We start from the raw sequence: 12,094 nt of genomic DNA on the forward strand, positions 1-12,094 counted from the left end.
GTGAGGGGAATATACAATAAGTAAAAATAAGTAAGAAATAGAACAAATATTTAATTTTTATTGCTCTTCTAAAGTGAAATTAAATGGACAGACACCTAAATTATCACTGTTTACAAGCCAGAATCTCATCTTTCCATCTTTTTTAAGGACCAGCACTTTAAACCATAGTTTCACAGCTGGGAGCGAAACCATTGGCAACAGGCTCGCTTGGTATTCATGAAGCTACAGATTCAATTCCCAGTCCAGAAAAAATAAAAGATAAAGTTATTTTTACATCCATGAACTTTCTGGGTTTTTACAAAAGTTAACAAAGAAGATGCTATTGTCCACATTAAAAAATTAAAAAATAAAAATTATAGAACGCTGTTGCTCTCACTGCCAGTACACATAGACCAAATATCTCAACTCAGAATGGATGCCAAAGCTTTCAGTTCTAGTTGAAGGCACACTCGTTAAGACACTGCCAAATTAAACACAAACAGATATTCTGCAGAAAGTACCAAGGGACACTGTAGGAGTTTCGTGTGTGAGTTCATGTGCAGATGCACGCAAATGTGTGTGGGTACACATGAGCACACGAGTGGAGGCCAGACGGCAATGCTGGCTTTCTCCTGAACATGTTTCTCCCTCAGATTGAGGGTTAGACACAAACTCCAACAGCAGCTTCCACACTGGTGCTGAGAACTCGCATAGGCTCTAAAGGGTACACAGCAAGCACTCCACCCACTGAGCCACCTTCCCAGCCCCAGGGGGATCTTGTAGTTTTGACTTTACAATGGCAGAGATCAACACAATTAAATATTCCTGTTATCAAATGAATACACTATTGCACCAACGAATATTAAAAAAAAAAAAAAGGAAGAAGCTTAAAAAAAAAAAAAGTTTTTGTGCCTGCCATACTCTTCAGATCATTATTCCTGATGGGGAAAATGTCAAAGGCTGAGAACACACCCAACCCCGATATTAAAAGCATGCACTACTCTTCAGAGGGCCTGAGTTCAGTTCCTAGTACCCACATCTAGGGGGATCTGACACCCCTAGCTTCTACTGGTACGTACACCCCACACACACAAATAAAAATAATAAAAACAAATACAGCCAGCTATAATGAAGCAGGTCTTCAATCCCAGCACTCGGGAGGCAGAGGCAGAGGATCTCTGTGAGTTTGAGGCCAGCCTGGTCTACAGAGTGAGTTCCAGGACAGCCAGGACTACATAGGGAGACCCTGTTTTGGAAAAAAAAAAAAAAAAAAAAAAAATCCTTAGAGGGCTGGAGAGATGGCTCAGAAATTAAGAGCACTGACTGCTCTAGAGAGCTTAGGTTTGGTCCCAACATCCCTATCAGATGACTCACAAGTGACCTTAACTCCAGCTCCAAGGGATCCGATGCCTCTGGACCCTGCAAGCACCTGCACTAACATGCACTACCACACAGACACACAAATAATCTCCTTAAAAAACAAAAAAGGGGGCTGGGGATTTAGCTCAGTGGTAGAGCGCTTGCCTAGGAAGCACAAGGCCCTGGGTTCTGTCCCCAGCTCCGAAAAAAAAAGACCAAAAAAAAAAAAAAAAACCAAAAAAACAAAAAAAAAAAACCAAAAAAACAAAAAAGGGGGTTGGGGATTTAGCTCAGTGGTAGAGCGCTTGCCTAGCAAGCGCAAGGCCCTGGGTTCTGTCCCCAGCTCCGAAAAAAAGAAAAGAAAAAAAAAAAAAAAAAAGACAAGAGAGGAAGGGAGGAAGGCAGGCAGGTAGGCAGGCTAAGAAATAACTGGTGCTGGTAATGCAATCCCAATTACTAGGCAGGCTGGGGTAGAAAGAACCAAAGCCTAAGGCATTCTGGGCTATACAAGGCGGCAGTCTGAACAGGAATGGTGCCATCTTCTCCTGTGTTTGAATGCTTGGCCCATAGGGAGTGGCACTACTATGAGGTGAGACCTTGTTGGAGTGGGTGTGGCTTTGTGGAGGAAGTACGTCACAGTGGGGTTGGGTTTTGAGGTTTCCTATACTCATCCTTCACCCAGTGTGGCACATGGTCGCCTTCTGCTGCCTATGTGAACTCTCAGCTCCTTCTGTGGTACCATGTTTGCCTAGACACTACCATGCCTCCCACCATGATAAAATGTAAGCCAACCCTAACTGAATGTTTCCCGATGGTGTGTCTTCACAGCAACAGAGCCCTAAGGAAGACACACCATTTAAGGCCAGCCTGAGTGTGAGTGAGTTCGTTAGTAAGTCCGTGTCTCTAAGTGAAACTTTTAAGTGAAAGGACAAGGGGTGAGGCTGCTACTTAATTACAGTGCTTGCCAAGCACACTTGAGACCCTGGGTTGGACTCAAGTACCACAAAACTTAACCAAACACATCTGTTTTGAGATAGCCTCGACCTCCTGGTTTCCTGCTTCCGTTTCCCAAGTGTCACTACAGCTGGCTGAATTCTCAGGGTTCACTAACAAAGTAAACTCATCATCTGAACCCTAACTCCACTGGGGAAAGGTAAGAGTTCAGACTTCCTGAAACATGGAGAACAGAGACCATGGCAGGGTCAACAGAAATTGGGAAGAGGGACAGAGAACTTACTTTGGGGGTTCTTTGTCTTGAAGGGATCCCATCGAGTATAGCAATGGCGTCCTTGTCCAGTTTCAGCATTGTGTAGCACTCAGCCATTTTGTATTTCACTTCAATTTCGGATGGAAGACACTAGGAGACGACAAACACCTTCCTAAATATGATCCCAACACCGTGACCGTTCTTCAAAGTGTTAGGAAGAATAACCTTACAACTTTAGAGCAATTCTGCTCCTACATATGCAATCAAAAAATCAGACACCACTGTTTGATCCCAGCACTCGGGAGGCAGAGGCAGCTGGATCTCTAGGAGTTTGAGGCCAGCCAAAAACCAAAAAAAAGAGAAAGAAAAATGAGAACAAGCTCACCCAAACCAGGACACAGAGCACCACAGCAGCGTAAGCCAAAGTGGAAGCAACCCAATGTCCAGTGATAAAAGACGAAAAGCAGCATGAGTGTCACATGATAACAACAAAGACTACAGAACTGCTTCATTCTACGACCAACCAACTCGTCACTGAAAAGGGTACTTCAACCCTGTCTCTTAATATGTGTATACATACACATACATGAACATATACAGTATACACACATATACACAGGTCAGACAGTGCTGGCACAGCCCTTTAGTCCCAGCACTTGGGAGGCAGAGTCAGGCAGATCTCTGAATCTGAGGCTAGCCTGGTCTACAGAGTGAGTTCCAAGACAGCCAGGGCCACATAGAGAAACCCTATCCTGAAAAACTAAAAGGAATAAAGGAATGCATGAATGAGTCTCTTCTCTCTTAATCACCTGGCTCTGTGGAGTAGATGCAGAATTTCCAGTTGAAGGTCGCACCTTTGAAGTTTTACTTAAGGCTTTCTTCTGCTGTAAAGCCATGGTATACTTACTCACAGCATTGCGGTATTCCTTATCGTGAAAGAGAGAATCTGCATGATACACCAGAAGCTGGTACTTCTGAGACGGGGAAAACAGCTCACTAGAACATAAAGGAAGCAAATCGTGCATGGGTTATTTTGAAAATCAGAAAGAATATCTTACCTAAGTCTAACACAAAAACCTATCATGTTAGCTTGCAAAACAAACAAACAGAAAACAGATAAGCCTAATAAAAAAGACAGGCACATCTGAATATCACTCAAACATGGCCAACACATCTAGAGCACCACGACCTTACTGTATTGTTTTTGTACAATTTGTGTTTTCTTAATATAGAAGCTAATGATACCTACAAATCAAATAAACAGATGAAGAAAGCATACTTTCCTTCCTATTTTTAAGTCCTTCCATCCTTTTCTGACTTTTTGAGAAAGTGACTCACTCTGTAGTCCGGGTAGCCTTGAAGTCTTCCTGCTTCTGCCTTGGAAGTGTAGGATCACAGAATGGACCGCTCCGTCTACTCAGTAAGTCCTCTTAACTTACCGCTGTTTTACATATACCTATATTACCTTAGGTTAACATCAAATTTTAGGGATAATTTTGCCAAAGGATAGCAACTACAACTTGAGTGTTACCAAAAAGCTAGAGACTCAAGAAAGGAGAAAATGTACCACTCTGGATTCTTTTTAGAAAAACTCAACAAAAACAGACACCTGAAAACTCCAAATACTAAAGAAAATAGCCAGTACGAGAACAGAATTGGAAAGCCAAAATGGCAGAATGAAAAGGATTAGTCTTAATGAGTCTTTTTAAAGAGTCATTAGTATTATTCATATGTGTATGTGCATATGTGCACACGTGCATGCTGCTGCCCAGAGGAGAATGTTGGATCCCCTGCTAGGAACTTGACATGCATGCTGGGACGTTCAGATCCTCTACAAGAGCAGCCAACACTCTTAGCTATGGAGCCATCTCTCGAGGCCCTGAAGTCTCTTTCAATTTTACATACAAAAAGCAAACGACAGCTCCTGGACTCTCAGGTGTGTAAAGTCAATGTGTGGGAACGGACTTTCCTTTCCTCTTTGTTTTTCAGTGTCTCACATGGAGCACACAGGCAAGCCTATCACAGAACTTCATCCTTTACCCTCAAAAAGATGCAGCAGTCCTTATAAGCCAGGTTAAATGCCGAGACACTGCTTTACTTTTTGTCCAAGGCCTCTACACGTTATGCAAGCATTCCATCATAGCTCTATCTGTAACCCTGGTTACCACTCCTATGTTTGTTCCTCCAGTCCCACTCCTTCCCAAATTAAGAGATGTTTATACATTTTTCTCTGAAAGTGAAGAACAGACCAGGACAAGCAATTCTATAAACAGGAGTTTGCTTCATGTTATTATTTAGTTTTGGCTGTTTGTTTGTTTGAAGACAGGGTCTCACTATGTAGCTCTGGCTCTCCTCGAACTTGCTCTGTAGACCAGGCTGGCCTCAAACTCAGAGTTCCACCTGCCTCTGCCTTCTGAGTGCTGGGATTAAAGGTGTGTGCCAACATGTCTGGCCCAAGTATTTTAAACATAGGGGAAGCCATATGTGGTGGCATAGGCCTTTAATTCACATTCAGGAGGCAGAAGCAGAAAGATCTTGGAGTTCAAGGCCAGCCTGGTCTATACAGCCAGTTCCAGGACAGTTAGGACTACAGAGACCCTGTCTCTCTCAAACAAAATGGGAGAGAAATTTAAAAAAACAAACAATTAGGTACCACTGCCAGTATGATCATACACTTTGGTAGTCCTAGCATTTGGAAGCAGAGGCAGGAGGACCAGGAATTCAAAGAGCTATCCTTGGCTATATAATCAGTCCAAAATCAGCCTGGGCTATGACTCTCTCTCAAAAAGTAGGGTTAGAAGGGCTCTGTAGATAAGAGCATGTGGGTTTTGCAGAGGATTCAAGTCTGAATCTCAGCACACACATCAGGCAGCTTGCAACTGCTTGAACTCCAGCTCTGACCTCCAAAGAATCCGATGCCTTCTTCTGGCCTCCAAATGCACCAGGCACATAAATATAAAAATCAAAGTAATTCCAAGTCTATTAACAGTCATTCCCTAATCAGATTTCACTTGGCAGGGAATAAACTATAGTACCTTCATAAAAAAAAATTTTATTATTACATATGTGTACTTGGATGTCTGTGTACATGTACACACAACAAAAACAAAAGCAAAAACACTCAAAACTGTGAGGTGGGGGAGAAAAAGGCAAAACAAGAGAACATTCAAACAGCAACATAGAGGAAGGCCGAGCACTGCTTCCTCAGTTTTAACCTTACCCAACCACCTTCCTTTTCCAGAGAAAACAATTGTTTTCCTTGTTTTCCAAGTATGGAGAGACATTACTAGGCAAGCATGTTACAGTGTATAAACATTTGACCACTTCGGGAGTAAAGCATCAAACGCTTATTTTTCAGTGAATACATACATATAATCAGGCCTTCCAAGAAATTTGTTTTGCTATTGGCCATGCCATAAACCCAAGCCTGGGTCTTATACATGCCAGGGAGGCTCTCCAAGTCTGAGGTACAACTCTAACCTCTAGAGGAAAGCTGTAACAAACCACTCCATAAACACCCTTCATTCTTTGAATTTCCTATGTGACATTACACACATTGTTCAACCAACTTGCCCATTTTCGATTTGGGCAGTGCTGAAGATGAAACCTATGGTCTCAAACATTTTAGGTAAGAATTCTACCACTGAACTTTTTTCAACAGTGTATACACTGTCTCTTCAACAAATAACAAAATATAAAGGATACAGGTCAGAACTTAAATGCTTCCTGTAGCTAAAGAAAACTGATGATCTAACCTAGTGTGAACAAGCATGGATTAGCCAAAGTCAGACTAGCTAGAGAAGCAAACTCAAGAGCATTCAGACAATGCTAACACACTGTCAAGACTCAAGAGTAAAGATTAGAGCATTAATCCCCAATACTATTTGCTATGACGAATCACTCAGACCCAGGGGGAAAGGCCTCAGAATCAACATAGAAGACTGACAGAGACCAGTGCGTCCCGTGTCACATTAAGAAGATGGTGATCGGGGCTGGAGAGATGGCTCAGAGATTAAGAGCACTGAGTGCTCTTCCAGAGGTCCTGAGTTCAAATCCCAGAAACCACATGGTGGCTCACAACCATCTGTAATGGGATCTGATGCCCTCTTCTGGTGTCTGAAGACAACTACATATTTACATATATATGTAAATATTTTACATATATATACACACATATATACATATATACATATATATATATGTATATATACATATATATATGTATATGTATATATACACACATACACAGTGGTGGACTGCAGTAGAAACTATCTCCAATCACAGACAACCAGAACTCAAACCCACTTGCTCCTCTAAGTTCTCCGGAGTATAATCTTGGTCGACCTATTGGACTGCCTTGTAATAGACACGCACTTTCATTAAGTTTAATAGTGCTTCTCACACATGGAAACTGCTCTTTCAACAGATGGCAAGAGAGAAGGGGAAAGATCAAAGTGGAAAGGTCTGGTGCTAGGAGGTCCGTTTAAGAAGAGGCTTCTGAGCTGAAAACTGAACCAGGAAGCAAGCAGTTCTGAAGTGAAGCCACAGGTGCCAATGCCCGGAGAGAATGAACTTGTACTGAGAGTTCGGGCAAGGTGAGAAATCAAAGAAAGGAATGAATAGGTTGACTTGGGAAGCCACGTCGAAGGGTGAAGCAATGATGGGGAATTTTTATCAAGGCCCAACAGGCACTCAAGGCCACAACTGTCCCGTGCTTCAACTGAGACTCAGTAAACCGGTCTAGACTCAGTAAACTCCGTTGGTAGGGTTTGCCTAGCACGCATGAAATCCCGGGTTCGAACCCCAGGACCACACGTACACCGAGCACAGTGGGGCAAAAACCAGCGATCCCAGCTTCTGGGAGCAAGGTCTTCCTCGACTACACAGTCTGTTGCGGGCTCGTCTGGGCTACAGGAGAGCCTGTTTGTAAACAAACCAAAACAAACCAGTCACGACAATGCGGCTGCGTCGGGCCTTACAAAAGGCTGCCAGAGTCCTTTAAAAAAAAGGCGCCACGACGCTCGCCAAGGGTGCTCCCAGTCTCGAAAGTGGGGTTCCCTCCCTACGCCAGAGCGGAACCTCCATGTCTGACTGGGTGGACTGGGTCTCCGGGAGGCAGCAAGAGGACTGCGTCGTTCTGGAAATAGCCAGTCCTCCGAGACCACCGGAAGAGGCCCTCGCTATCCGCGCAGCCTCAGCCGGACCACAGCGTCCTCCACTATCTCAGCCCCGGCTCCCAGACCGCCGCTCCCCGCCTCCACTCACGGGTTGTTATTACTCATGGTCAGCAGCAAGCTGCTGAGGAGCCGCACGTTGGAGTGCAGCCCAGCGGCCGCCATGTCCCGCACATGATCTATCACACTCATCCTGCCCGGCGACACCGTGACCCAGCAGCAGCTGACAGAACCCCCAGGAGCGGAGCCGAGTCTCAGGGAAAGTTCCAAAATGGCGGCGGCGGCGGGGTCCTTCTGGTCCAGACGCGGCTCCGCCCCCCGAAGATATAGGTTGCTACGGATGTGCCTGCGTAAAAAGAGGCAGTCGTGAGGCGAAAGGGGTTGCCCCATCATTAAAGGATAAATTTTATTGAGGACTGACCACGCTAGAAGGAATATCCGAGTAGGAATAGTGGTTTTGCTGAGATAAAGACAACCCAAGAAGAATGGACGCCTCTCAGAGGCTAGCAACAATGTTTAGGAGTTCATCATAAACCTAGCAGAGGCGGAAAACTAACAGTTAAAATTGAATTTTTGAATCAGGCGCCCAAGGGCTGACTTTTTTCCACTACGCGTGCGCTCCAGGGGAAGGTGCCACGCCCCCTCATCTGCTGGCTTGTGTTCCTGTCGCTCGCTGAGTAGATTCCTTGCTACAAGTCATGGTTTACCAATTCAAGTGGCCCGCTAAATCCAAGTACAAAGAAAGGATAGGTCCAGGAGTGAGCTGGATCTCTGATGGCTCCACTGTCAACATCTCAAGCGTTTACGAACTCGTTACTGCATTGCATAGTCACAAACTGCAACGCTGAAGCCATTCCCATAAAGGGTGGAGAGCCGACTCAGAAGTTAAATCTGCATGCTTCTCTTGCAGAAGAATTCCGTTCCTAGCACCTACCTGGTGGCTCACAACAGTCTGTAAGACCAGATCCAGGGCATCCGACTCCTTCTGGTGTCCATGGGCACATACATGCATGTGGTATACAGACATACATTCAGGAATGCATGATAATCATAAAAATAAATTAAAAAAATAACAACTTATGGCCGGGCGGTGATTTGATCCCAGCGCTTGGGAGACAGAGGCAGCCTAATCTCTGTGAGTTCGACATCAACATGGTTTATAGAGTCCAGGACAGCTAGGGATACATAGAGAAACAGTGTCTGAAAAAGCCTCCCCTAAAATAGATAAATACTCTGAATTGTCATTCATTCCCTACTTGCCAACGAAGAAACCCAAACTTTCAAATGTTAAAGCTGGGCACCTTAAGAGTAGAAGCACTTATCAGCAAGGCTAGCTTTCTAAATTGGACCCCCTGTGTCCACCATGGTGGAAGGAGAGAGCAGACTCCTTCACGTTGTCCTCTGAGACAGCAGCATGTGCCTTTCACTCCCACAAAATAAGTAACTACATGCAAATAAAATTTAAACAACTGAAGATGTTTGTTTAGATTTGAGATTCAAGGTTTGTTTTCATTTTTTTTTAATCCAGGAGAGAGAGAGAGAGAGAGAGAGAGAGAGAGAGAGAGAGAGAGAGAGAGAACGAACTCACATGGATACTGGGTTAAAACTCACATTCTCATGCTTCCGTAGTATGGTGGTGACCTGAATGAGAATGGCCCCGTAGGCTTGGATAGTTGACTGTTTGGTTCCCACTTAGTGGATTGTTTAGGAAGGATTAGAAGGAGTGGCCTCGGAGGAGGTGTACCTCTATGGGTGAGCTTCGAGGTCTCAAAAGCCCACACCACGCCCAGTCTCACTCCCTCTCTGCCTCCACCTTTCAGATCAGATGTAAGGCCTTAGCTACTGCTCCAGAGCATGACTGCCTGATGCCCTGCTTCCTACTGTGATGATCATGGGCTAACCCTCTGACACTGCAAGGCAGTCCCCAATTAAGTGCTTTATTTTGTAAGTTGCCTTCGGTCATGGTGTCTCCTCACGGCAATAGAATAGTATCCAAGGCACGCAGCAGGCACTTTACCAACTGAGTCCTATTCACTTAATCTTAAAGAAACAGATGCGAAAGAAAGTCCATTTATTCTAAGAAAAATCATGACAGAAACACACACACACACACACACACACACACACACACACACACACACGAATGTTCTGTCTGCATGTACAGCTGCATGTCAGAAGAGAGCATCAGATCCCTTTATAGATGTTGTGAACCACCAATGTGGTTGCTGAGAATTGAACTCAGGACCTTCGAAAGAACAACCAAGGGCAGCCCAGGGCTATATAGTGAGTTTCAGGCCAGCCTGATGTATCTATAAGAAGACCCAAGTCAGGAAGAAAACATGCCAGGCATGGTGACAAAATCCTTAAGGCACAGCCCTTGGGAGGCAGAAGCAGCTGGATCTCTGTGGGCTCAAGGCTAGCCTGGTCTACCTTAGTAAATTCCAAGACAGCTAGGGATACATAGTGAGACCCTGTTTCAAAACAAAAACAAACAAACAAAAAAATACGTCCTACTTCTTAACGGTAGCCACATAACGGGAATAAGTGTTGAGCAATCAATGAAGAGTCAAATGGATACAGTGGGACCCTGTGGGATGATGTCATACAGGTGAAGGCGGGTACAAGATAGAATAAGGCCTGGGGTTGGGGATTTGGCTCAGTGGTAGAGCGCTTGCCTAGGAAGCGCAAGGCCCTGGGTTCGGTCCCCAGCTCCGAAAGAAAGAAAAAAAGGAGAAAGATATACCTAAAAAGGCAAAATGCTGCCATTTGGGGTTTGTGCCAAGATAGAATAAGGCCTGTCATTGGACGAGAAGAAAAGATGGGTGGGAGAAAAGTTTGAAGGAAGAGGAGGAGACTGGAATGGGAGGAGACTGGGGGGAGGAAACCACCGAAGGAACATGGAGGCTGATGTTAAGATTCCACTCTGTGGGGTTGGGGATTTAGCTCAGTGGTAGAGCGCTTGCCTAGGAAGCTCAAGGCCCTGGGTTCGGTCCCCAGCTCCGAAAAAAAGAACCAAAAGAAAAAAAAAAGATTCCACTCTGTACCTTTACAAGTTGTTATGAATGTTCTTTTTCTAAAAAAAGATTTTATTTATTCATTTTATATATGACGAGTACACCGTCACTGTCTTCAGACACACCAGAAGAGGGCATCGGATCTTGTTACAGATGGTTGTGAGCCACCATGTGGTTGCTGGGATTTGAACTCATGAGCAGTCAGTGCTCTTAACCGCTGAGCCATCTCTCTAGCCCTGTTATGAACGTTCTTAAGGGATGAATGTGTATAGGGTTTTGTGTGTCTAGGTGGGCAATTGTATTTTATCAATTGGATCAGAGGTTGTTGTGTGTTCTTTCATGTGGTGATTTAAGTTCAAGAGAGTATGTGGTGGCTGGAGACACTAGGCTGCCACGGAATTGGGATGCATATTTCTGGCATGGTGGCAGCCTGCCTTGGTAACTGGATGGGCAGAGAGATTGTTGCCAGGCTCAGAGAGAGGCCATTGGCCGTGTGATATGGGATGGAGCAGAGCAGGTGAGACGCTTTGATGACTGAGATGAAGAGATCTACCACATATCTTGGGGCACCGTGGTGCCAGACCTAGTGAGGGGTAAAAGACAGCATTTTTTAAATAATTTTACAGCAGCATGACCCTGCTGAGGAAAAGGAAAAAGGAAAAAAAAATCACTGACCATGAAATAAGAAAAACTGGTCTCAAATATATCATGCTAAAAATAAAATTCCTCTAGGTGAAGGAAACCAGATGTAAAGTGCTTGCAAATGCCAACTCCACTTATGTGAAGTGTCAAGACACAAACAAAGCCAGACAGCCAGGAAGTCATCAATAACAACAGGGTTCTCCTGACCAGCCCTGGCCCTAGAGTGTGAAGACTGAGGGGGCTGAGCAAATGGAAGAAGCATTCTCTCTCTGATGAGAAGAGGTGGCCAATGAAATGTGAAGAAAATGAGAGGGCGGTGCCAATAGGGGGCGGTGCCAAGAGAGGGCGGTGCCAAGAGAGGGTGTTGCTCTGCAAGCCAGAGAAAGACTATGTATGACTGACTCTAAGGTTGGAAAAAGCAATCATAGAAAGTATTGGTCAGTGTGCTCTACAGAGTGAGTTCCAGAACAGCCAGGGCTACACAGAGAAACTTCGCACCCTGTCTTGGGGGAGGTTGCAGGAGGAAGAGTGTTGGAGGGTTTGGGGAGAAGTTAAGAGAGACTGGAGGGGGGTTGGGAATGTAGCTCAGTGGTAGAGCGAGTGGTAGAGTGGTAGAGAGAGAGAGAGAGACAGAGAGAGAGACAGAGAGAGAGACAGAGAGACAGAGAAGGATTTAGCACTCTTTACCTTTGGTGAGGTGTGTCCAAGAATTCGGAGCA

The 12,094-nt window shown here is 44.8% G+C and overlaps 1 protein-coding gene across 5 annotated transcripts in view; it reads right to left on the bottom strand.

Moving 5' to 3' along the window:
- The window catches only part of Anapc7 (anaphase promoting complex subunit 7), a 28,097-nt gene extending 19,315 nt beyond the window's left edge, over positions 1-8,782 (bottom strand). Inside the window, exons 1-4 of one of the 5 annotated variants that reach the window (NM_001107142.1) lie at positions 8,654-8,782; positions 7,811-8,065; positions 3,355-3,541; positions 2,576-2,695 (exon numbers count right to left, since the gene is read on the bottom strand). In NM_001107142.1, the coding sequence (NP_001100612.1) occupies positions 2,576-2,695; positions 3,355-3,541; positions 7,811-7,911 (408 nt within the window). In that variant the 5' untranslated portion in view covers positions 7,912-8,065; positions 8,654-8,782. The other 4 variants (XM_006249365.4, XM_039089466.2, XM_017598334.3 and 1 more) reach the window with 4 other exon arrangements.
- Between the last annotated feature and the right edge of the window lie 3,312 nt (positions 8,783-12,094).

The sequence above is a fragment of the Rattus norvegicus genome, chromosome 12 (genome assembly GCF_036323735.1).
Source record: "Rattus norvegicus strain BN/NHsdMcwi chromosome 12, GRCr8, whole genome shotgun sequence".
NCBI classification, from domain to species: Eukaryota; Metazoa; Chordata; class Mammalia; order Rodentia; family Muridae; genus Rattus; species Rattus norvegicus.